At 44.3% G+C, this 27,620-nt stretch overlaps 1 protein-coding gene across 4 annotated transcripts in view; it reads right to left on the reverse strand.

Moving 5' to 3' along the window:
• FAM184B (family with sequence similarity 184 member B) overlaps positions 1 to 27,620 on the reverse strand; it is a 90,657-nt gene that overhangs the window by 47,658 nt on the left and 15,379 nt on the right. For 3 of the 4 annotated variants that reach the window (XM_090035666.1, XM_090035667.1, XM_090035665.1), the window contains exon 2: positions 5,162 to 5,932. The exons of the other annotated variant lie outside the window; for it this stretch is intronic. In XM_090035666.1, the coding sequence (XP_089891792.1) occupies positions 5,162 to 5,932 (771 nt within the window). The remainder of the gene's footprint in view (positions 1 to 5,161; positions 5,933 to 27,620) is intronic. 4 annotated transcript variants of the gene reach the window in all.

A 27,620-nucleotide genomic window follows, 5' to 3' on the forward strand; every position in this document is an offset into this window, starting at 1 on the left:
CTTTAAACAAGCACTGAACCTTGCCAATCTTAGTACCAGAAGCAAATTTCCTATGGCCCAAAGCACACTTAATGGTTCCAAACAAGAAATGTAAAAGAAAGATTTGCTGGAACAAGAAATGTAAAATCTTCCAACATATCTCCACCATTTCCACAATAATTACACCCCACAACAGAACACCATCAGCAACAGCAGACTCTCCCTATGCCTAAAGAAGGGTGTTTGTGCCTAAAAGTCTGCCAAAAACATTTTTTTCAACTATTTAGCTGTTCTAAAAAAAGATATCACATTTACTCAAAGAACCTATTGTGGCCTGTTATAAACTAGTCAGGGGGGATCAGCAGGCATTAGGGGAGTCACTGTTTCCCTGAGCACCGCCAGGAGTGACCAGGAATAATGGTCACAAGCTGGTAGAGGGCAGGTTTAGGTTAGATATCAGGAGGCGCTACTTCACAGTCAGGGTGGCTAGGGTCTGGAACCAGCTTCCAAGAGAAGTGGTGCAGGCTTCTACCCTGGGGGTGTTTAAGAGGAGGTTAGATGAACATCTTGCTGGGGTCATTTGACCCCAGTATTCTTTCCTGCCATGGCAGGGGGTCGGACTAGATGATCTGCTCAGGTCCCTTCCGACCCTAGAAACTACGAAACTATGAAACCTTGTCTGCCTATGTCCTTAGACCAACACGGCTACAACCAACACCTGTAGAAGACCAGGAACCTGCTCATGTACAGACACACAAACCTCTCATTAGAGGCCTGTGTCAAAATGCGACGAATCAAGATGCAAGGGTACTATTAGAAAGTGACAGGAGACATCAGGGAGCCCAGGGTGGATAAACAGACCCCCTGGGCCCTGGTAGACCTACCGCCAGGTGCGTGACTGGAGCCGAAGCTGAGGCCACAGCCGCACGAGCCAGCGTTATGCCGGCTCTTTAAACAGCTGCTCATGAGGTGGGGCAGTGCCAGGCTAATTGCGGCAGCTAAGGAAGCAACCATGGGAAGTTTAAAAGCCCTGCCGGAAGCCAGAAGGGGCAAAGGGGAGAAAGAACCAGCAGAGAGCATGACAGACAGGCAGCACTGGCGGCTCCAGAGGCTGGCAATAGCAGCCTGTCAGACACTGCTCTGCTACAAAGGCAGGACAGGGCAGGGCAGTGTCAGACTTCAGGCTGGGGATGGACAATCCCCAGCTCCACAATCTCAGAGCTTAGGAGTGCCCCTCTCCCTCGGAAGGGAGGGAAGGACGCCAAAACACCAAGGAGAGCAGTACTTGGGGATCAGGAGCTGCGGCTCCAGATGCGCTGACATCTAGGTGACCCGACGGTTGTCTGAAGCTGACACCAGACCCCCATGACAAAGACGGGGGGGTCTTACAGGGATTGGCGGAGCAGAAAGAGGAACATCTAAGTGGTTGGCGAGTGGACAGGATGTAGGGAAGGCGGAGCCCCAAGGAACACCATGGCATAGTTGTGAGTACCCCCGTCATTGGGTCACCCAGGAAGAGAGACACCACTGAACCCCTCCTTCATCAGGTAACACCAAGTCATGGCAGGAGAGTTGGGGGGCACCCCGACCAAAGGAGGTAGTAAGGTACTCATAGCACCCACTAGAGACACCACATAGAGTACTGCGGTATTTTAAACAACAACAAAAAAAAGCCTTTATGTCTGCTCTTACTTTACAGTAAGCCAAACCACAATAATTCATCCCATTCTCACTGAGGGCAAAGCTTTCTCAGTTTAGGTTTTACTTACCATGGAGTTAGAGTGGGCAGATGCAGTTACCTGTGGTAAAGCCCAGCTTCCTGTTTATTCACCTTATTTGTTGTTCTTACCCTTATATAAATAACCAACAGTCCTCTTAGACCCATAATTAACTAGTTATAGGTAAACTAGTTAGTTCTACCTCTGTCAGACTCTGAAACCTTTTCAATAATGGGTTGAAGAGACTAAAACTGTATTTAAACCACCTTCTGTTTGTCATCACATGCACTTTCTGTCTCCAAAATAAAAATAATTTTGCACTATTATGATGGTTTTCACTGAAAGATATTAAAGCATTTGTCATATACTGGTGGGGGGGGAATAGAAAATTCATCATGATTAAACATTAGTCTTTTTATTTTCCATGCATTTTAATAGCTTTCCTTGGCAGTATTTACTAATGATGAGAGATTGTAGAAATGCTTCTGCTTTCCAGCCTATCATATTTGATATATCTCTGAAAAGCCAGAATACTAAATGTGACTTCAGAAAAAGCTGATGATGGGGCAGCTTTTATCTGAAAATAAATATTTTCAACATTAAAAAGTAGAGAAATTACATTTTGTGAAATTGTGTTCTCTCCCCCTGTATTTACCTTGGACTCTCAGGCCTCTTTAATAGCCAGGGAAAGATTCTCAACTGGTGAAAATCAGCATCACTTTATAGCTTCAAAGGTCTGACACAAATTCATACCATTGAGGATCTGTCCCCCCGAACAAATTTTCCTGATATAATTTCAGCTTTAGCCCTAAATAATCTAACTAATGTTGAAATCAGAAAATAATTGCTCAAGAGCTGAAACTGCCTCAGTACTTCAAGTCCCTATTAATTTATAGGTTTTTAATTATTCATGGTACTCCAGAAACATAGCTTTTTCTTGCATTTTAATCAGTTTCTAGCAATACATAAAATATTCATAGTTGTAAGATATTTATATGGTAATAGGCATGACCCATGGTACAATGCATACACATGCAACATCAGCATGAGAAGTCTATCCTTTTCATTTTACCTTTTAAATTTATAATCACCATCTAATCATCATTCCTACTGGCTGGGGCTCAGTGTGTAGGAAGTGCAGGTCTTCTACTTACAATGAAATTGTACCTTTTCCAGATTAGCTAACTCAGGATGTTTCCAGGTCACCAAGATACTTACACACACATTTAACCTCAATGGTGCTCAATCTCTGGCCCACAAAGCCATGTCATCTGGCTTGTAGGGCTCCCCACCGGTCTGGAAATTTGGCAGTGAGGGGGTGGTAGCAGCATTAATTGCTCCTACATTTGCAGCAATGCTAGATTCAGCCTACAAACCAACCCTGTGCATTGGATCTGGCCTGTGGACTAGTCCCACATCAATCCTCTGGCCCAGAAGGCTGGATAAACTGAGTACCACTGGACTATAGAAGTCTTTAATCTGTATTTAAATGTTATAGCCCTGATATTTCTCTCTCTGTAAGACATTCACCAGGCTGCTATTTTGTACCCACAAGCTGAGCTGTGGCTTTTAGCCTTCTTTAAAATAAGGCCAAGGTCTGTGCCACATTTCCTTGCAATAGGTTCTCTGTTAAAGGTTTATGGAGGAAGGACATTGCAGCTGAGCTGCTCTTGGTCACCAGGATCCATGCATACCCCTTTCTAGATATGCTAACTGCTTAATCACCTGCCTAAGCTCCTTGCTGTTTTCAGCAAGGTCTGAAAATCTCTCCTTAGTGCAAGGCATAAAGCTCCTCCATGACCCTGGCTCATGCTTTCCCAGAGGGTATGGAAGCCCTCTAATTCAGCAGCCAAACAAGGGATGGATGACTGGAGCAACAGACCTGGGCACCAATTAGGGGGATGCAAGGTGCTGCCTCTGATGCAACCAGTCCAGGGCTTGCCACTGCTGCTATCCAAGGTGCAGACCTTGATAGTCAGACCTCTGCCTTGACTGGTAGGAGAGGGAGTCAGCTGGATGTGGTTCCACAAGAGCAGAAGACAAATTCACAAAGAGATGAATTCACAAGCCTGATGCGGTCTTGTCTTTTCCACAGAGCTCCTTCCTCAGCAGAGATCCCCTTTAAAGGAGAAACCCACAGATGTACAGCTCAGTCATCATGGTATTATCAGGTAGAGCAGGAGTGAGAGCAGCAGGGTCCAGAACTGCACTCCACTGGAGGAATGGAGCATATGGTGACTTGCCTTGGTCTCCCACAGACCCCAGCAACCTGTGAGGTTTCTGGGCCTTGATAGGAGGCAAACCGTGCCCAACCACACAACAATACGATGGAATTTCTGCAAGGAGCTCTGCATATAGGTGTCTTCCCTCTGAGCACCTGTATCCACTGAGGTGGTGATCTGGCCTATTATTACTATATAGGGATTTTTGAGGTCCCATCATTTATACTATGCCATATAATTTAAAGCCATTGTTATAGAAACACACAACCTTGAGCACATGATTTCCAACTTGTTATTTTGTTGGCAGGTCTCTCTACTCTAATTACACAGGATGGGCTGCTAATGGCCACAGGGTAGAAAGCTGCCAAAGCAATAGCCCCTATCCACCATTCTCCTTCATGAGTGGTCCTTATCTATACTTGACAGCACTACTGCCTATTTACTATCTTCTTTTGGTGCAGGAGAGAAGGAGACAACTCTACACACTCAGTCAGTGAACAGACAAGTTCCTCTCTATACAGAGGTAAATCTGCTGTTCAGACGTTTCCCTAATAGATTCTTAACTGTCTATGAAACTCTCCCTCTCTCTCTTACAGCTTACTGTCACTAGGTTTCTCCCCCTCGGCCAAATCCAACATAGTGTGGACATTTGATTCCCCAGGGACAACTAGCAGCAGTGCACCTTGCGCCACTGCTAGTTGTCCCCAAAGAAAGCCCATGCCACGTGTGCTCCGGAGCATGACAAGCTACCCCAGGAGAGGTAGGGAGGCCAGGGCCAGTACTGAGCTAGCCCCAGCAGCCTTACCTAGGATCCCGGGAGCCTCCCGGGGTGGCAGCAGTGGCGATTCTGATGCATGGAGCCTGGCTGGCAGCAGCAGCACAACTTCAGCAGGCCTGGCTCTGCTTCTGAGCAGCGTGCACTTTACCTATGTGCACTGCTCCGCTTTTTCTCTGTTGGTTTTTTGACCCCTCGATATCGAGGGGTCAAAAATCCTCTGCACTGCAAGCATGGAAAACAACTGAACATGCAGTATGTGGCACCGTAGACGTGTCTGTGGCACCACATAGTGCACGGCTGAGCTCGTCTGGATGCAGCCCTTGTCTTCTGAATTCTGTTAAACTTTAGTGCTTACAAAGCATTTGACTCCAGGTGATATTTAAAAAAAATCCTATAAACCAGAAATGTAAAGACTTAGCAACATACTACTTCGTAGACAACTAGACTAGGGTCTCACATTCTACCTGTCTCTTCTCCTTCAGCTTCTGGGAATGTTTCTTCAGCTCATTTATTTTCTGACTTTTCGCCTCTAGGTCAGCCTCCAGCTTCTTTACTTGCTGCAACAAAACAGCCTCTTGGGCTTCATTGATTTTCCTTTGCTCCATTTCTCTTTGCTGGCACTGCTTCTGTATATCTGCCACTGCTTGCTGCATGGCCTTTTTCAAAGTGTCTTTTTCTTTCTCATAAAAAGCTTGTAATTTGCTGGTTTTCTCAGCATATTCTTCAATTATCTTTTGATTCTCACTCTTGAGGTTTTCCATTTCATTAAGTACAACCTGCATCTCCACATGGTGTTTATCATCTAAACTCTCCTTTGTATCCAAGTTCTCTCTCTCAAATGTTTTGCAGTCATTTACTAGGCTCTCAGACTCCTGGTTTAAATGCTGAAGCTTGTTTTCAAAGTCTGTCTTCATATCTAACAGCTCCCTGGAAAGGGAACTGATCAGCTCAGGCTGTTTTCCCTCTGTTCTCAGCTCCCGCTCTGCCACCTGCTTCTTGCACATGATAAATTTTGCTGAGGCTTCCTCCTTTAGCATCTGGTGTTGCCCCAGCATATCTTCCAGGGTCTGAATACGCTTTCGTAGCACCTGTTCTTCTCCCATTTTGCTTTTATACTGGAGGATTGTTTCCTTTGTCTCAGCATGGATGTGCTTAATCTCTTCTTCATGTGTTTCTTTAAGAGCCTGTATGCTGTCCTCATGCTCATCATTTTTAGTGTTCAGGGCATATATCACCTGTAGACCAAAACCAGAAGATTATGGTACATTAGATGATGGTAAAAAGAACTAACACTTGTAGATAAATGCATTTCTAATGTGCTTACCAAAATAATTCTTTATTAGCAAAAAAATATGCTGATCCCAGACAGAAAGCCCTATGGGTTTGGGAGAAAACATGATGCTGTCAGTTGGAAAATACTTAGTCTATTTTTGATTCTGCCAGAAGCTTCCTCTGTCGGCTTTGGCAAGTCACAACATTTTCAGGGGTGCCTGCTACTACCCAATTCAAAAAAACTTGAGGCTAGATTTCCAGATGTGCCCAATGCAGACAACCCTATCTAATGTTGGTAGAAGCTGTGACTGTTCAGTGCCTTAGAAATCAGGACCAGCTGCACATCCAACAGTTAAGAAATACCATATTTATTTGAATACAAGATAACCCAGAATATATGACACCCCAATAATTAGATTCTCTATATGGAAAATGTATACATTGGTTATAATTTACCAGGTGGAGAATCTAATTATTGGAGTTGTGTCTTGAATTCATCCCCCTCCTACTGCAAGGAAAATAGTGGCTGGAGGGAAGTCAGGTGGCCCCCTTGCCCTCTGCCCCTCCCAACTCCTTTCCCCTGAAGCCTTGTTGACCCCCCTCCCCTCTTACCGTCAGACCCTGCTCAGGCTCTGTTCCCTCCGCAAGCACACCATGGAAGTGAGCGCATGTGACAGTGGGGGGAGGGAAGAGACAAAGAAGAGGGCAGAAACTGCAGAGGGGAACAGGGGACTGCTGTGGGTCTAGCTGTAGCCCCAACCCTGCAAATTTCAGCACAGGTACTCCATAAATATACTTCTGAACACCACTTCTGTACCTACTTACACATAGTAAAAGCTAGGCATGATATGAATCCAGAGCCAAAAGACTTAAGACATCATATAGTTCATTGGGCTGGGCCCCAAGAGAGTCAACAGCACTTCAAGCCATGGTGACCCCAGAGTCCAGCACTGCTTGGTTTGTGCATGTACTCCAGATACTCACCATAAAGGAGCCATGTGCTAATGAGCCCTCGACTTGCAAGTGGAACCAGGGGTTCTTGTTACAAATTCTGGGACCTTCCAAAAATGTATTTCAGATGAGGCGTAGGGCTGCTTGGTCCGTCTCCACCCCACAGGCGGCCCAACCACACTAATCACACGCAACAGGCTGAGAGAGGGGGGTGACAGAGCCTCTCAGTTACACAGAAGCTTGGTAATGTTTACAAGACATTTAATGCTTATGAAGAACAGAAATAACTGGAAATGGCGAGAAAAGCACTGTTCAGCTGTGGGAGTGAAGAGGAAGTCAAAATGTATTTGATGTAGTGGTTCACAAGCCTGAAAAAGAGTTGGTGCTGAGGGAGACTAAGTACTGTGGGCACTTAAACTTATTCAGATGGGCTATATGTAACGTAGCCTTGTGGCAGGTTCCCATTAGTGTGTTTGCCCAATATGGGCCATGTGTTTTATGGGCATACTCAGCATATGCTAGATTCAATCAACTTCACAGTTAGTTTCCATGACTAAGCACATCCTGCTTCTAGCAGCGGTTTAATGATAGCAAATGTATTTAATAGGATGGTTTGCCAATATGCAAATCTACAACAAAAGGCTTTCTTCCCATGCTGACTGGAGGGCAAACCTCGTCTTATATTTGAGTAATATAATATGTGGACAATTCTAAAATGAAAGGCCTTATATTTTCTGAAAAATTGTTTTCCTTATCTGTAAAATGGGAAGTAACAGTTCTGACCTCCAGGTGCATGGTGATGCTTCACTCAATATGTATAAAGTACTCTAAGAACCTCATGTGGGAATTGCTACATCAATGCAAAATATATTTTAAAATGCTCATTAAAATGCTACAGTAATTTTGGATGAAGAACAGCAATTTTTTTGCTCTGAGCTTGTAAATTTCCATAAGAAGTCTGCAGGTCTGTTTTTAATGACTACAAAATATTCAGCGTTCTCTCTGAAAGGATACTTAGGCCCAAATCGTGTTCCTCCTGAAGTTATATTTCTTCATTGACTTTGTGGGAACAGAATAAGACCCTTAAAATGTAACTGGCTCCTATAAATATTTTTTCCTTCTTTTTTCTGTGTCATGCTCTGACATATCAAGACTTCTAATAAAAATATCCACTCCTGTAAGTGCCAGGCAGACTGCTTAACACATTCACAATATCTTGTGATGCTCTGAATCATCCTGTTGTATCTAAAATGTATACACAAGCAGATTCATCTTGATTACTGGTAAAGGACACATGAACGGATTGAATTGGAAGATTTTTGTTAGGGCCAAACCACTGCTGGTGCCCCTTGCCCCCCCACCCACAGCCCCCCTGACCCCCAGTCCTCCTGGAGGGGGCCCCAGTTGCCAGAGCTATGGGGCCAAGGACCTGGGTCTGCAGCCTCCTTTCCCCAGCAGGAGGCAGCAGCTGCTGCAGTGGAGCTGAGTCCAGCTCCCCACCTGCTACTGCCCACTGCACGCTTGGGCAAGGGGGTGGGGCCAGCTCCCCGCCATGGTGTGCACTCCTGGAGGGGCATCCGTGTGCCCCAGATCTGTGTGGGGTGGGGTGGGGGTGGAGCAGGCAATGAGGGCAGCGGCGTGAAGTTGCGTCCCTCAAAAGTTGTGTATGCAGGGGGCGTGCTGGCAGGGAGCCTGTCCCCTGTCCCCCAGATGAGCTGCCCACGGCCCTATCCCACTCCCCGCTGGGGCCCCAGCCCTGTCCAACTCCCTGCGGGAGCCCAATTTGCCCTCTCCCACACTAACCTGTGGGAGCTGCTCTCCAGGCTGCCTGGGGACATGTGTACGTACAATACATACACACGGCACCCCTGCCTGACCACCCTCCTCCCGCTCCCTCCCAGGCTCCTGCAGGCTGGGACTCTGCCAGCCTGCAGAGGGCTCCTCACAAAACTGCAAAATCCTCGGGCTTCTCCAAGCAAATGATTCCAAAAACCAAAAATTATGATTCTAATGTAAGTGATTTTTACATGTAATAATATACAAATGGTTTTGGTTTTCCTATATTGATTGAAATAAGTGGCTGATTCTATTAACCACCAATTCTATAAAGCAGAATCCACTATATAAAATCAGTACTGAACTGTGCTAGTACCAACATATGCAAGAGAAAGAAATATGGTTATTTATTACCCTAAGCCTTCCTGCTAAAAGCTAATGATACACTCTCTGCTTGTAGGCAATATCTATGTTAGTCAGGTGGTGTCTCTGGCTGTAATTCCTTTAATGGATTTTTCCGCTTTCATTCTGTTAATTAGAATTCATTCCTCTCTCCTGCTGAATTAGAATTCATTGCTCTCTCCTGTTCCCTGCTCAGTTCAGGCACCCATCTGATGTCAGTGGAAGTTGTGACTGTTCACTGGCTAAAATAAATATATATAGATTAGTGGCACTGATTAGGGGCACCAAAGATAGCCTATACACTGGATCCTACCTGTAAAGTTCCGTCTTCTGGTCCCCAGTGCTGCTCCTGGGTCTCAGAGTTGACCCACACACCGCATGTGGCACGTGCCAGCCCAGCCCCATATGCAGCGCCTGGGACAGCACCTGCTCTAGCTGTTCCAAGACTGTGCTACATGAGGCACCTGAGCTGGCTGGTCTGAGACATGCACTGCATTCAGTGCCTATGCCAGTCAGTCAGGAGTAGGTGCTGCATGTGCTGAATCCAGCATGTGCGGGAAGGTGGGGGAGGCTTTGTGGGCTCAATACAGCCTGTGGACTGGCTCTGCGCCATTTCTACAGCCTCCAGGGCCAGATGAATTTGACACTGAGTTTGCATAGATGAACCACTCCTCTTGTCTGGTGTGGCTGTTTCTGCATTCCTTCATGAAATGTTATATCCCATGCATGTTCATACAAACTCACAGCATAAAAAGCAATTTGCATCAAAGCCCAAGTAGAATACCAATTCTCAAGCTGACAAGTTTGAGGTTCTCTGCTTTCATATGTTTTATTAAAATTACAAAGCTTATACAACTATATAAATATCTGGGAACTATGTAAAAGTTATGGAAAAAATTATGGGCCTTAACTGGGTCCACTCAAATGTATAAGCCTAGAATCAAGGTGACAACAAACTCTTTGATTACAGTATGATTCCAGTCCTTTAATCTGAAGTTCTTTCTTAGGCACATTTTAAAATCCACAGACATTAGCGCTCGCACACATGAACATCTTCAGATTATTTTCACATACTTTGTTAGAATCATTGAATCTTTCTGTGCTATTCACAACACTGTAACACACACACACACACACACACACACACAGAGGTTATGACCTATCAGATTTCAAATAGCCATTAGAAAGTAAACACACAAAGAGAAATCTCACTACTTGCTAACATTAAATATAGATGCCTTAATAAAAATAAACATACTGCAGTATCTGGGTACATTTCTGGATAAATATATGACAACAGACAGTGATAGCACCATATTCCAGGAGCCAGGCAAAAACAGGCTAACCGTCTTTTCATCATCATCCCTCTTTAGATATTTACATGGTTTATCCTTATATTGCATACTCCTGGTCAATTCTCATCTGTTATTTTAACTTGCTTTCCAATGAAGAAAAAAACTTAGTCTCTCTCATCTAAAAGTACTATCATCAGTCAGTTGTATAGATGTTTTTAATTCTTCAATAGCTGGACGAATTATGTGAAATGGATTAATTCTGTCCATGTGCTTTGGGAACATCCAGTAACTCTGCAGTTAAGTGGGTCAGATGCTGACAACCAGATCCCTTGGTTTAATTCAGTCACTGAAGCATATGCAGTATTGGGTCATCACTATGCTTCTGTGATTCAAGACTTCCACTCTATGTTGAGTCTTCATGCTGAATTCTGTTGTCACCTTGCTTGACTCCTACTCAGTTGTAATCGAGCTCAAAATGGAGTCTGGGCTTATTCCAAACCCCACCCTCACTACTGTAAATTGGGCCTTGGAAGACAAATTTCCTTGCAAGTTAGAGCTGGTTTAAATGAATGCATGAATGGAACAGAAAATAATTGTATTGGCTGCCTAAAAAGGCTGGGATACACTGGCATATATGATCAACTTGTCTAACCTATTCAGAAATTATTGCCCTACTAACTTAGTGGTGGCAGAACTACAAGGGCAGTATATGTTTAATTTAAATGTCAGGTTCATAGGCCTACATTTTTAAGAATGAGCAGTTATTTGAGGCACCTATCTTTTGTGCACTTGCCTTGAGGCGATTTAAGGGACTTGATTTTCATAGTATAGCTGCTTGTTACCCATTATGTATCTCAAGTTGGACACCAAAAATGCCTAGTCCTTTGAAAAAACTAAGGCTACTAATCTTAACAAGTTAACCTCTTACTAAATAAAACATCAGTTAATACATTTTCTTTAATGTTGATGCTCAAACACAACTTCTTTATTGATTAGAAATTAGAATTAGAGTTAGAAGTCATCAGTTTTCTGATTCCAAAAGAAAGAGAGGTAGCAGTGAATATACAACCCAAAAACCAAACCCACTTAAACTAAACAAAAAACAGGACAAAAATCACTTCTGCCTTGCCAAAGAAAAATGTTCCAAAGTCATGATCTCTTGAAGGTATAACTCAGAGATATAAAACTCATCTGGCCTTGAGTCATAGGCTACATGACCGGTGCAGGTTTGGCCTCATGGGAAGGACTGGTGCCCCCACCTCCCATGCTGGATCAATCTCTTGCTTTGGCCGGTTTAGGACTGCAATGCACTTGCTGCATGTGGTAGCTGCCTTGACCAGCTGGAGTAGATGTTGCATGTGGCTGGCATCCTGGACTGGCCAGAAAAAGTGATGCACAAAGCACAGTCCTGGACTGGCCAGAGCAGATGCTGCATGCATGGGATCCAGCCAAGGGAGGTCTCAGACTGGCCCTGCACAAGGCCTTTACTGGGGGCCAAGTGAACTGGTTTCACAGGTTGTATCCAGCCTATGGACCATATCTCTGGCACCCCTGATGTAACTTCTGTGGGTATTGTGAGCATGGATGGTTCTAAGATTTTAAAAAGAGGGATGCGGGAGCTACAACTGGTGCTGCAGGGGTGGCTGCACCTCCCTCTCCCAGCTTCCCCCACCTTCAGGTGTGAACAAACTATGCCATGGGAGTAGCAGCTGGTGACTTTTTTTAAGTCTGTTAAACAAGTAACAATCTCCCTCAACCCTCTGGCTCTCCACACCCCTATTTCCTGTGTGTGTTTGATGGCACCTCCTCTCCCCTTCCATTCTCCCCTCACCCTCTCTACATACTCCATTCTGCACAGGAAGGGGGTAGAGAAAACTATCTGCTGCTGCTCTCCTGGATGCTCTTACCCTGCTCCACCTGGGACTGTGAGGAGCAGCTGTCTGGGAGTCAGACTTAGCTGAAGACAGTGACAGTGCGAGTGCCAGAAGGGCTCCCCAGCCCTGCACCTGCTCTCAGGCTGGTAGGGAACAGCCAGGGGGTGTACTGGACAGAGGGGGGGAACCTGCACACTGCTGCCACTGAGCCTGGCTCCTTTTATGGCTCTTTACATTGGAGACAATGCTGAAGCATTATCACTGAACTATAGGCAGCCAGCTAGGTTTGTGAAGGAAAGGTTTTGTCAGCTTACCTGGTGTTAACTTTTGTGTTGTAGTTTTTTTTTCCGGTATAACTTCGGTTTTTGAGTGGCTTTTCAAAAACTCTTAATAGCTGGTCAGATTGGCAGTGAAGAGATTGAACTCTCTTAACTTGAAGAGATAGCTACATAGTTCTGTATCAATCAAGCCAAATGACAAAGATATTGCCACTGTGTTAGCTCTTCAAAGGTGTGGATACACGAGGAAATTTCCAACCTATTTTCAGCAACTGAGCAGAGTAGTATGGCAAGCTAGTAAGAATTCTGGCAAATGGTACACACCAGAACAGTGCACTCTATAAAAATAAATCTTAAGACTCTCACATTATTATTTGACCGCCCTAAGCTTAAATGCGATTAATTTGCTATTTTGAAATCTTGCAATGAAAAATAGTAACCCAAACAAAAACAAAAACAAATTAATTTTACCTCACCATTGGAGATGAAATTAAGTGTCTCATAGTGTAAAAAGGCTGATCTGTATCCAGGGAGAAGTGTCAGCCATTTTATTCCTGTGGGAACCTGCCTGCTAGCACTAAAGATGCTGTTCTAGCATGCTGCTTCATTAACTGAATAAAAGGTATCAGAGTTAGGTGCCAGAAAAGAGATGAGAATCAAAAAAGAACAAAAAATCATAAATAATTGTGACAATAGAGGAAATCAGCATTCATAAATCTATTCATTAACACATGCTGAGCAACAGCCAGGAAAATATACCCATTTAGTCCAGACAAATATATTTGCAGAGGTATGCAAACTCTTCTGAGCATGTGTAGGAGACAAGCTTTCAGTGCAAACTAATTTAGTATCATAGTGTGCTTGTAGATGTAAAAAACCCCTGTGCTTTAATTTAAACTCAGTGCTTTCCCATGCCTTTCCCCATACATGCCCAGAAAAGGCAGTGAGCTACTTCAACTTGGCTCGTTCAATGTCTGTAAAGATAGGGCCCTTTTGGTGCTTTTATCTAATAGCTGATTAAATCAGCTTTAGCTAAAAGCGCCAAAAAGCCCCACTAAAGAATCCAATCTATACAGATCCTGCAGAGCTGGGTTGAAATAAAGCGCTGCTGCTTCCAGTAAAGAGAAAGAGAGAGAGGGAGAGAGAGGGAGAGTCATAGAGTGTTATAGAGAAATAGGGCTGGAAGGGACCTCCAAAGATCATCTAGTTAGGATTATCCCTATCCAAAACATCCCATAAAACCACATTCTAACCTCCACAACCCTGACACAACATAAATCTAACACCCTACCATGCCACAGATAAAGCAGGGGAAGAATGCCAACGGATGTCCTGATAAAATATTATCAATCTACACTCAAGAAATCCGGCGTACAGGGCCGTGCCCTCCACTACAGAGGAACGCAAACACCCCCCACAGTCTGTACAAATCTGATCGTAGGGTAAAATTCCTTCCTAACCTCAGATATGCAATTGGTCTGACCCTAAGCAGAGGGGCAAGACCCTCAAGCCAGGAACCTCTGGCTTTGCACTCCTATCTTCTCACTTAGGTCAGGTAATGGTATCTTCGCTATTTCTACCAACAAAGATAGCATCTCTCATCTCCACTGACTGCAGCTCAGTTTATCTCCATGTACTCTGCATTGTCTACTGCCCAAACAAATTACAGTAGAACATGGTATTTCAGCCTTAAAGGAGCTACTTTCTAGAAATAATGAGTTATAAAAGTCCCCTTAGTGAAAGGGCAGACTCAGTCTCCCTCAAGCTACTTTCCAATAATAATTAAACAAATATACAATACACTGATGAATTCTCTAGTAAGTATTTATGTAGGTACTTCAGTTACCCTCATACTGGAAGAAAAAAAGAAAAAGATTTATGATCAAGGCATAAACTAGAGAGCCAGAAACCTTGATCTAATTAGCCACTGTGTTATTCCAATATTACTTTAGTTGTTCAATGGAGTTATGTTGGCAGAGGTGCCAAGTATGTGGGGGCCTGAAGGCCCTGCCCCCCCTTAGAAAGAGAGTTGTCACCTGAAATGCGTAAAACTTCCCATGTGTCCATCATTTTACCCTCCCTCCCCACCGCTCCCTGGAAAAAAATAAAAGCCAGCACCTATATACATAGGTATAAACTTTGAGTAGTAATGTGACTCACACCCCTAAATTCTGTCCAGGATAACTTCTATAAGTGGACTGGCCAAGTTTGCTGACAACACCAGCTCTGGGGTATAGCATCCACACCTGAGGACAGAAGGGTGATCCAGGTGGATCTGGACAAACTCAAGAAATGGGCGGACAAGAACCTGATGGTGTTCAACACTGAAAAATGCAAGGTTCTCCACCTTGGGAGGAAAAACTTGCACCATGCTCAGTAGTGCTACACTGGTTAGCTCTACAGATGAAAGGGACTTGGGGGTCATGGCTGATCACAAGATGCACGAGCCTTCAGTGTGATGCTGCGGCTAGTAAAGCAAGGAAAACATTGGCTTGCATCCATAGATGCTTCTCAAGCAGATCCCAGGATGTTATTCTCCCACTGTACTTGGCCTTGGTGAGGCTGCAGCTGGAGTACTGCGTCCAGTTTTGGGCTCCACAATTCAAAAAGGATGTGGAAAAGCTTGGGAGGGTGCAGAGAAGAGCCATGAGCATGATCAGAGGGCAGGAAAACAGACCGTATGATGAAAGGCTGAGAACAATAGGGCTATTCAGCCTGGAAAAGTGCAGGGTTAGGGGTGATCTGGTGGCCACCTATAAGCAGGGGTGCTCATCAGTATCTGGGGAAATGACTGTTCACCAGAGCCCCCACAGCATGACAAGATCGAATGGTCACAAACTTCACTGTGACTGGTTCAGGCCGGACATAAGAAAGAACTTCTTCACTGTCCAAGCCCCCAAGATTTGGAACAGACTGCTACCTAAGGCGGTTCAAGGGCCCACTTTGAACACCTTTAAAACACATTTGGATGCCTATCTTGCTGGGATCCTATGATCCCTGCTGACTTCCTGCCCCTGGGGCAGGGGGCTGGACTCAATCCTCCAGGGTCCCTTCCAGCCCAAATGTCTATGAAATCTATGAACTTCCTTGTGTAGCTTTAGGTAAGATGTTTAGCATTGCTTTGCTTTAGTTTTCTGATATGTGGAGTAGGGATAATATTTCTTCTATATTCAACTTATACAAAGGGTTTTGAGATCAAGCGTTATTCTTTACTTCCTTTTATAAAAATATTGGGTTTTATTGCTGTGCATTGTTAAACCTTCTTGGCATTTCACCCTGGTAGTGACATCTTGCATTTCAATGGGGGAGCGGGATGTCAGAATGCTACTTCATTGACTTGTTCTTTGCCACTGAGTTTGCAAAATTTTAAAGCATTTTGCTTCAAATCTTGGAGGGACACTGTTGGCAGTAGGTGCAATATGGCCCTGGCCCAAGCCTGTCTGCCATCTTACTGGAGTGATTGGTTGAGGTACAGGACAGTACAACCACAACCGATTTCCGGTGTTCTGCTCTTTTCTGCTATACCTTGATGTTCTCTTCAATATTGGGAGCTGGATGTGTGGGCTGGCAAATGTCTGGGCTGGTCCTTTTGGAGGATTCTCTTTGTGGGTCTCTTTTTCCCCTTATGCCCGGCCGCAAAACCCGGAAACCGGATCCCGGGAAGGGATCCGGAGCCTGGCAATCCTTACCACTTCCTGGATGATACTCATCTGGGCCTGGATCTTGTGTTGGCCGAATACAGTGCTGGCAGTTAACTGCTGACTTTCCTAATAACGGTTTCTATGAGTTTAAATCAATTCATTCAGGTTCTAGGAGGCCATCCTCAAATAAAGTAATTGAAGGTACATGGGTCAATCAATTTTAAGAAGTCCATTTTAAAATCCATAATACAGCCAACCTAAATCAATTCACCGCCACGTTCATGGATCAATCAATCCAAAACAATTCAATGAGGGTAGAAGACCATAAACTTAAATCAACTTGACCCAAGTTCATGGGCCAATCAATCCAGGCTGGTTCAATAAGGGTCCATAAGACAATAAACTTGAATGAACTCAACTTGGGTTCATGTGTCAAATTACTTAACTCCCTCACAAGATTAACACACCTGCCCTAATGTCCATTCCACCCTGGCTTAGCTTCTGAGGGTCTTGGTCAACAGGCTTTACAAGGAGGAAGCACTCACTCCTGCCACCTTTCCCAGCACAGTGAGAGAGGAGCACAATAAAAAAGAAGAAAAAGAAAAAACCAAGGGTGGGGAGGGAGTGCCTCTGAGACCACAGACCACACAGTGGCAACTCTTTTACGCTTCCTCTTTTCTTTTGGTTACTTGCATCCATCTTCACTGCTTTAGTCTGTGTGCAGCTGGACTCGAGCAGTTCCCTGGTGTGGGGCTCTCCCAGTGGTCGTCCAACCACTCTGGCCAGTAGGCCCACTTTCTTCATCCATGAATAGCTGCAGGACATGACCAGCTGGGAAGGCTTCCGGTGTCCTTTCTCTCCACTCACAATGGTCCTCCCCTGGCTGCCCTTCTCTGGGGTCAGAAATACCCATTTTTGTGCTCCCTCTGCCAATCTGAAGGTAGCATGCTCCCTGCTCCAGCTGGGCTTTTTACTGCACCTGCGGTAAGTGTCCCTCGTTTGGGATTCCTGGGGCTTTCTCTTCACCCCACTCTTTTCCCCTCACCGACATAAACTACTATGTGCTGTATACTTTAGGACCAAGAACAGTTATGTACTTTTGGGCTTGTAGGATTCGTGCCTCTGAAATATTGCCAGGTACAATGCAGGCATTCAAAAATCCAAAATCTTGAGACTGGCTTAACGTGTGAGATTCTTTTTTCAGTTGTAGGTCTTTTTATTGGCCTTCTATATTTTGATCATTTTGAGTGCCCTTTGGTCACAATTCAACTTGTCTCAGTAACCACAAGAGCTATAAATCTGTTTTTTCTTTTATTTTTAATAAAATCTAAGACTCTTCTGAAATCTTTTGAGTCCAACAGCTGGGAGAGTTGGCAAGAGGTGGCATGGCTGCCCCATGGAGCGTTCAGGGTAAAAGGTGCTATATAATTGTGACTCATTATCAGGGCATTCACAAAAGAGATTCTACACAGCACAATTGTACTTGTACTTGTAATTCTACTTGTAAAGTAGAAATGGCTCACTCAACTACCAACAACAGACAAAACTGGGTAATGATAATCTGTTAATATGGCCTTAAATCAACACTGATCATAATGTTAGTGATTTCCAATAACCATAATGTAATAAAACATTTACATCATGTGCTTTCTCTGCCAAACAGCACATGATTTTTTTCACAAAATTTTGCTATCATATTATGCGTCTGGAAAATTTCAACATGCCCTGTTATGTACTGTGTAATGCTATCAAACACTCATATGAAGGGTGTATTAGCAGATTCTAAATATAGCATGTTGCAAATGGTTAGTATGTAATTTGCCTTTGGTGTGTTTTTCCTCCTCAACTTACTTGTTCCTGTTAAAATTTCTTTTGGGAGGAATTGTTATTTTTGGTAGGGGGAGGGAACTAATGGATTTACTCTTTTAACTGAAATTGTATAAATGATAAATTGGTTCATGTTTGTTTCCCCCCAGAACAGACAGGCACATTTATTTTCTATCTTGACTCTTCTTGCTTATTTGAGTTGATCTGCTCCGTTACTCCTGGGATTAATATAGGCAAAACCTGAGTGTTTTATATATCTCACACTCAATCATTCTGCTAATCACATTAGGGACTATGAATAAGAGTGAAGACAGCTAAATGTCTCCTTAGTGAAATATATACGGTCACTAAATATGTCCTTCATTGCAAATAGATGCTTATGCATTTTAAGAATTAGAAGTAAGAATGTACTGCAGTAGTGGTATTTTAAGTTTCCAGGATTGGAGGGGAACCAGGCACCAGTCTGGTATCTGAACAATGCCGGGAAAGCAAAAATTATTTTGTAGAATCAGAAAATCTAATCCTGGACACAAGTATTCTCTGCTGCAAAGGCCCTCAGCTCAAACATTCACAAGCTCCTGCCTCCTTTCCAGAAGTAGAGTCACGAATCCCATCCACTGCTATTTTGGTAATGTACGTTGTCCTCCCAACATCTCAAGGAGAGGATCTTTCCCAGCAGGCTGAGCAGTTAGTTGGAAAATCTAAAAGGATTCTCAACATTTGAAGAGGAAGATTCCTTGCTGATACTTGTGAAATACAACTAGCAGTATGGAAGCTCAGATGGGGGTGGGTCCACGTCAAATATAAAAATCACAGTTGACACATAAGTGGGGGTGACCTATAGTCAGAACACTGTGGTATTAATACTTGGAGCACAGGATACTGCATGGCACCGTCCCATGAAGAACAGCACCTTAACCTAGTGAAGCACCTTCCTGCTAGCTGACACCAACCCAGACATGGTGGGGCTCACTGAAACGTGGTGGGACCCAACGCATGACTGGGCAGTGAATATCAAAGGCTATAGGCTGTACAGGAGGGACAGGACAGGGAGGAAAGATGGGGGCGTGGCGCTCTATATTAAGGAAGAATACATATCCTTGTCAATTATCAAAGAATCAGAGGAGGGGCACTCTGAAGTGCTTTGGGTTAGAATACAGGGCAGTTGAGAGGAAAGAGACTTAACGGTGGGGGTCTACTACAGACCACCCAACCAAGGGGAAGAGCTAGACCAGGAATTCTTATGTCAGCTCACAGAGGTAGTTGGGTCAAAGGACGTGGTCATCATAGGTGACCTGAACTTTCCAGACATCTGCTGGGAAGCAGTCAGCCAAGTCTGACCACTCCCATAGGTTCCTAGCCAGAATGCAGGACCTCCATCTAACCCAGGAGGTGCACAGCCCCGCCAGGGGAGAGGCCTTGTTGGACTTGGTGCTGGCCACGGGAGACAACCTGGTGAGGGGACTGCGGGTGCTCGACCACCTGGGCAACAGCGATCATCACCTGCTGGAATTCACCATCCAGTGCAAGGTGGCAAAGGCCTACAGCAAGGCAGCAACCCTAGATTTCAGGAGGGTGGACTTCAATGAGCTAAGGAGAATAGTTGGGGAAGCACTGAGGTCCCGGAGGGGAGGGGAGCCAGGTATCCAAGAAGAGTGGTCACTCCTTAAGAAGAAGATCCTCCAAGCCCAAAGGGAAGTAATCCCAACACGGATCAAAGGGAGCAGGAGGGCACACAAGCCCCCATGGCTCACCAAAAGCATCTGGGAATGTCTCCTAGCTAAAAGGGAGGTGTACACCCAATGAAAAGGAGGGGCCGTCAGCAGGGAGGATTATACTACAGTTGCTCAGGGATGTAGGGGGGCAGTCAGGAAGGCCAAGGTGGAGATGGAACTGGGACTAGCTTCCCAGATCAAGGACAACAAGAAGTCCTTTTTAAATATATAGGGGGCAAAAAAAAAGGTTCCAGGTAACGTGGGGCCCCTGCAGGACAAAGCTAACATATTTAATGATTTCTTTGCCTCAATTTTCTTGAGCAGGGACCAGAACAGCCACCCCCGCTCTGGCCCCACTTAGACCCCAGGGGAGGCACACCTAGGCCAAGGGTTAGTGAGGAACTAGTTACAGAACTTCTGGAGGGACTGGATGTATTCAAATCAGCTGGTACGGACAATCTCCACCCTCGAATGCTGAGGGAATTGGCTGAGGTCATTGCGGGACCCCTGGCACAGCTTTACAAGCACTCATGGTGCTCTGGTGTGGTGCCAGAGGACTGGAAGAGGGCCAGTGTGGTTCCCATCTTCAAAAAAGGGAGGAAGGAGGACCTGGGGAACTATAGGCCAGTTAATCTTACCTCAATCCTGGGCAAGCTTTTTGAAAGAATTATTCTGGCACATGTCCATGAGGGCCAGCAGTGGAGATTATGCTTAGGGGCAACCAACATGGGTTCATTAGTGGCAAGTCCTGTCAGACCAACCTGGTGGCCTTCTACGACCAGATCACCAAATCCTTAGATGCAGGGGTAGCAGTGGACATAGTCTTCCTCGACTTCCGGAAGGCCTTCAACACTGTCTCTCACCTCTTTCTCATTAAGAAACTGGGGGACTGTGGTGTTGACACCCACACGGTCAAATGGGTCGCCAGCTGGCTGGAGGGCTGTGCCCAGAGTGGTAGTGGATGGGTCATTTTCGACCTGGAGGGATGTGGGTAGTGGGGTCCCCCAGGGCTTAGTTCTTGGGCCCGCAATGTTCAACATCTTCATCGGTGACTTGGACAAGGGGGTAAAAAGCACCCTGTTCATATCTGCTGATGACACTAAGATGTGGGGGGATGTGGGCACGCCAGAAGGGAGGAATAGGCTGCAATCAGACCTAGACAGGTTACATGGGTGGGCAGATGAGAATAGGATGGGATTCAACACTGACAAGTGCAAGGTACTACACCTGGGGAGGAACAATCAGCACCATACCTACAGGCTGGGGAATTCCCTTCTCATTAGTACAGAGGCAGAAAAGGATCTTGGAGTTATCATTGACTCCAAGATGAACTTGGGCCAGCAGTGTGGGGATGCAGTCAGGAAGGCCAACCACACCATGTCATGCATCCACAGATGCATGTCGAGCAGGTCCAAGGAGGTGATCGTCCCCCTCTATGCGGCACTGGTCAGGCCACAGTTGGAGTACTGCATCCAGTTCTGGGCGCCGTGCTTCAGGAGGGATGTGGACAACATGGAGAGGGTCCAGAGGAGGGCCACTCGCATGATCGGGGGCAGCAGGGCAGGCCCTATGAGAAGAGGCTACGGGACCTGAACCTGTTCAGCCTCCACAAGAGAAGGCTGGGGGGGGATCTAGTGGCCTGTTACAAACTAGTCAGAGGAGACCAGCAGGCATTGGGGGAGTCCCTGTTCCCCCAAGCACTACCAGGAGTGACTAGGAATAACGGTCACAAGCTGGCAGAGGGTAGATTTAGGCTAGATATCCTTAGGCGCTACTTCACGGTCAAGACAGCTAGGATCTGGAACCAACTTGCAAGAGAAGTGGTGCTGGCTCCTACCCTGGGGGTCTTTAAGAGGAAGCTAGACAATCATCTTGCTGGGGTCGTTTGACCCCAGTGCTCTTTCCTGCCATGGCAGGGGGTCAGACTCCATGATCTGCTTAGGTCCCTTCCCACCCTACCAACTATGAAAGCATGAAATTATGAAACCTTAAGAGCCAGCTACTGTGGTTTTCTGGATTACCATTTTGAGGCATCTGCTCTCCCTATAAGCTTCATAGGAAGCCATGGGCTCAGATTTCTACTCTGGTATTAGACATTTAACTATACAGACATAACCTTTATTGGATACAGCATACAGAAATTACAGATTCATCTACTGTACTGCAGGATTTCTATATAAGCCATTGTAGAGGGTCTTTTCACTATCACAACTTTCCAAGATTTTTCTTCCTCATCTAAATGCACATTTTTGATGTTTTCTCTACATGCTAGCTTGCATTTTCTAAGCTGAAATCAAATTTGTTGCTTTCTGTCCATATATTCCTTGTGATATTTCATATCCTATATTTCTCTTTCCCCACCTGTATTTGTGATTCCTTTTGCCTTAGTATCATCTGTGAATTTTATTGTGTTGTTTACTTTCACTTCCAGATCATTAGTTAAGATGTTAAACAAGGCAACACTTAAGCCAGATCCCTGAGGCAGCTGCCTCCCCACAATTTAATATATTTTAGACAATTTGTTTACAATTTCTAAACCAGGTTTCATATCATCTGTCAGTTCCCTTATCCAAACCAATCTGCAATAAATTTCAGGAAAAAACCCCAAATCAATTATTATGAAATTGAAAGGAAGACAGTTGGCCTAATCTTTAAATATAATATATTTCCTCTTCTAAACTCTAATACTAACTGGTCTGGTTGAACCTGCTTGTGTTTACCAAACTGAACTGCAGTCAAAATACAGTTATTGAGAGTCACATTATTTTGCTGTCAAATTCAGTTCTTTAATGTATACTCCTACAGAAATTGTAATCACTTAGTATTAAAACATAAAAGGACCACACCTTCCATTGTGAAAGCACTGAATTTACTGCATATAGCACATCACACTCCTCTACAATATGGTTTTCCTTTAAATAAACTATATTTATACCAAATATAGGGAGGTTACCTGCACGGTGTGGCCTGGACTGCATCACTGCAGGATCCTTACAGAACTGAACAAATACAGCATGTGCATTAATTCAGTTCTTATTGCGGCTAAGAGATTCTTTCCTTTAAGCACACATTATTTTAGTGGATGTACCACAGAGTTTTAATTCTCATTATTTATTCTACAGGAAGGAAGGATGGACTTACTGAGTCAGCTGATGTTGGCTGGACTTCCAGTTCTATGAAACTGGGCAAGTCCCTTAACTTCCCTGTTCTTCAGCTCCTAGGCTTTGCTGTGAGACTAAAGCCTACTCAAGTATTCAGTACACAGATTTGTATAACTGTTTCAGACAGAACTAAAAATGTGTTTAACCAAAACGATTATATCAGCACAAACCTAATGTGATGCAGTTATACCCAGAGAGCTCATCTTTCTTCTTATGGGTAAGTAAATCATAAGTAGAGGCTGGATTTTTCACACAGGAATCATTCACAATCTGCTTAATTCACAGAGAAATAGACAAATTAATAACAATCTGCTCAGCTGTTTGCTGTGGCTTTTACTTGAAAGGATGTCCCTTCTTGAATCAGCTGGAGCATACCCAAGGTTCCACCCAGCTGTTTGCTGCGGCTCCATATGCCCCCAGCTACTTTGCAAATTCTCATCTTCACAGGGGATAGGAACCAAACCCTGTGAGAAATCTGGGTCCTACACTACCATTACAAGCACTATTCCAGAGGTGTATCTGCAGCCATACCAGTAGGCAATATCCTTTTAACTATACCACTATAGTTAAAGTATTACAGCTTTTTCTGTTTAGACATGTTCCAAGATTATTAACATTTTTAAGGTGCTTTGATGAAATGTGGCAGAGTTGCTAAGCTAGCAATAAAGCACAGGGAGTTGCTTTAGGAGAAAAATATGAATAATTCATCCTCAAGTAAAGCATAATATATTTATTGTATAAATTACAGGTTTGTTTGGCAATTTCATGACTCTTTAGGGTTCATTATAGAAAGATAAAAGCTTATCAAAACACTGAATTAATGTGGCATGTCCTCATATATTAGTACAGTTCACTCTGGTCTCTTTTAACATGCCCTCTCCAATTCTTCACCCTTTTCTCACAGCAAAACAAGATGTTAGGAACTACAAGACCCAGGGCACTTTTACACATGCTCTGGGGCTGGGAAGGGTGGCACTTTAATTAGAGCAGCTCCAAGAGCCGCTCTAATTAAAGCACCACAATGTCTTATGTATCAGTGTCCCTGGGCTTCAAAATGGTGGGGGAGCTTGAAATGAAGTTCATTTGACAAGCTTTAGTTCAAGCAGCCTTGCTGCCATTTTGAAGAATGGGGATGCTGATACGCAAGATGAGGAGACTGGTTGGAGCACAGTAAATACCACGGTCCAGGAGACTCAATTAATTGAGTCTGCTCCAATGCACTGTAATTGCAGAGTGTTGGAGCAGCCTCCTTACTCATGTCCAGGCACCCCTAACTTTCAGGCACTGGGTCCTGGAAGAGGAATTCAAAACCCAGGTAGACATGTAGGGTATCAGTAAAATGCATGGGGAAATGCCTCAGAAGGGCAATTTAGGAAACCCATGTGCTTAGCAGGGAGCTGGCTAAGGCCAGTCACTAGGAAATAGAGGGATGTGTCTAAATACCCACTCTTGCTTGGAACAGAGGGACCTGAGATAGGCTGCAGGCAGGCACCTCCATCCTCTCTTGGGATCCAGACTGACTGATGGTCAGCATTAATTACTCTTTCAAACAATGGCAGAGTTTGCTGTTCAATGAAAGCAATGGTGGTGAAGATGCCTGCCTTAATATAACAACAAGTGGTTACCACACTTGCCCAGGAAGCAGGAAACATGGGTGCTAAGCCTTCTTCCACCTGAGGGACACAACCCCATATCTTCCACCATCAAGGACAGTGCTCAGACTATCAAGCTGTAGAACAGGTTAGCTGAAGGCACTCTCCACTCTTACTATTAAAGCTGTGGCACTGTGCAGTACAGTATACAAGAATCCTGGGACCAGAGATAGCTAAAGATGGAGCATGTCTCTACAGTCTTATGGTCAGGGCACTCATTTGAGAAGAGAAAGTTGTGGATTCCTGCAATGGCTTCCAGCACCACTCATGTATTCTATATTTAACTGTCATAGGATATAAGAAGTTAGATTAGATACTGGTGGATGGGCTTGAGGACCTCATGAGGTTACTTCTCAGAGCAGTACATCAAAATAATATCATACATCTCTTTCTATCACTGTTGGAGAATGAGCAACTTAATCTCCACATGGAACATTCATCTGTATTAACTACAATGACTTTAACACCAGACTCGTACTTGAGCATCAGAAAGCAAAAGAGTAGATACACACAGGGGCCACACTCAAGCAAAACTTCCCTATCATGTATATAAACTACTCAAAACAGCTTCATGAGAAGGAACTGAACTTATCAGATAACATCATAAGGTTTATGGGGCTACTGAAGATTTTAAGTACCTCTGCAGAAATTTCCCTAAAATCAATAGAGTATACCACATGTTTAGAAAGCACTTTAAAAGGGTCCCAGGAGAGCAGCTGGCAGATGATTTAGTTTGAGCTCTGCAAGTCCATTAAGAATAATGAAAGGCTGTTGGCTGTAGCCCTCAAATTTTTATTTTGATTCCACTTACTATGAACAGCACATTCACATACAGCCTAGCTGGTTCAATCTGATTCCTACAGAGCTATCTCTTATTAACATAATGGAAAGGGTGAGACAAGGGAAAGGATGAGATCTATAAATCAAACTCCAGTCAGTCCTTCAACTTTCTCACTTTAAGCAGATCCCAGTATCCACCAGGATGCTCACTGAGGTCAACCATCCATGTAGAGTCAATTGCAGGATTGGTGTCTATGACTGCAATTGTATAAAGGGAATGAAAAAGAGGATGTTGCTACCTAACCTTGAAGCCTGGATCCTTTCTCCTAATTCTTTATGAATCAAATTACTAATGATCAGTTAACCCAATCTTGTGTTTGCTTAAAGCGATAAATGTTGAGCTGAAAGGCCTTGAAACATTTCACTGAGATAAGATTTCATATAAGTGATTAATTTCCCAGGCAAGCCATGTGAAATGTGATATGCAACTTCCTCTAATAATTATGGGAGTTGTTAACCTTATTCACCATATACTAGATTTCTTAGTATGTCTATAAATTATCTATTTGGAGTAAAGCAAATACTGACTTAATGAGAACATATTAGAGGATTTAAAACTTCTGTTTTGAAATATTAAAAAAATAACTAAGTTTTTGGCTACCTCACCATTCATGGGTGTCACTATGACTTTGCAGCAGTGGCAAGGACAGAACTTCGACATGTGTATTGCCTCTCAAGTGCTTTGCATAATCATGTTGTCCCCTCCCACATTCTTCCTGTCCTCCCTCCCCATCTGTCCTGTCATCATCTTCTGTTGTTCTCATCTTAATTTAGCCTACAGATCTTTGAAGGCAATACCTGTATCTATACTATAAAACATAAGAGACATTTATGTTTTGTACAGTATAAATAACACCTTCTATTCTTCTCCTCAAATAAAAAAGCTCCCAGTCACATGAAGTAAAGGAGAGAGTAAATCATGTCTATACCATCTCCCTGCTGAAACCAGGTCTATCCCTGAGAAAAAAATCCATGCTCCTGCTCTCACTATGTCCAAGCCTGGCAGATGGGCCACATAGATGGCTTAGAGCAGGGTCAAATTCATTTGCTGCCCCTCCCCGACCCCAAAATCCAGACCTCATGGGCTAGATCTGGATTCACTTCTGGCAGTGGGGTGAGTATTGGTATTGTGTTGGCTCAGGGTGTTGTGGGAGTTAACACAGCCATAGCTTACCCTACTGCCACCGAAACAAGTCCCCACCAGGGCTCCATACCCTGGTATTCAGTGGCAGACCCTCCACCTCCACGCATCCCATTGCTAAAATTCCCAGTCCCTATAAGAGCCCCACTAGCTGGATGCCATAGCTCCATGGACCAGATTACTATACATTTGACTCTCCTATCTTAGATGGATCCTGAGTGGGGTAGTAGCACCTGGTGGGCTGAGGGGCCGAAGCCGAGTTGTGAGGTAGGCAAGGCACGGATGTGTCTATGGGGTAGCCTGGAGGCCATGATTAGTGCCAGGAAACTGAGGCCAGGCTGGGACTCTGGTACATAGTGGTAAGGGTGAAGCACACTCTGGAAAAATTGTGCAGGGGACCAAGAAGCCCTGAGGATGGTGTTGGGGAAGAAAGAACCTAAAGAAGATACTACAGCTTCTAAAGGCAGCCTCCCAAACTTACCATTATACAACAGCAAAGCCATGACAGATGGCACATCAGGAGGTATTACAGAGCCTGGAGAACTTAACAGGGAAGTCTTACCACAAGGAACATCAAGACTCCATGGCTGAAGCCTCAAGGTTTCTACATATGTACACAAGTCAGTTCCTTGCAATATATTTCAAGTACAGAGTGGTCATACTGTTTTATAAGAGTCCATTCTGCTTATTGGGACAGCAGAACTATTTAACTTTTCCTTGCTCTACATTGGAGTGGTTATGGACTTCCAAAACTTAGAAATATTAATACTTACCAGATAACATGTTACTGATCTAAATGTTGATACAAGTGGGCTGATACAAATGGACTTATGTAGTTCTTAGCCATTTTTTAATTTTAAGTCCACTGTTTTCCTCCTTATGCTCAGTGAACTTCCACTAATGAAATCAGATAGAATCCAACCAGAAGCAGCAATATCCTAATTCAGGAAAGCATTCTAATTCAGTCTAGGTCTTAAGCGTGCTTGTAGTGAAAAAAGTTGTAATGTAAAGGGTGGGCAGGCTACAAGCTGTCTGCTTCAGCAGAGCAGAGAGACATGCTCTAGCACCCCCACCCCAGCTTCCAGCCTGAACCACTTT

The sequence above is a fragment of the Crocodylus siamensis genome, chromosome 2 (assembly GCF_052110815.1).
Source record: "Crocodylus siamensis isolate JL-2025a chromosome 2, ASM5211081v1, whole genome shotgun sequence".
NCBI lineage: Eukaryota > Metazoa > Chordata > Crocodylia > Crocodylidae > Crocodylus > Crocodylus siamensis.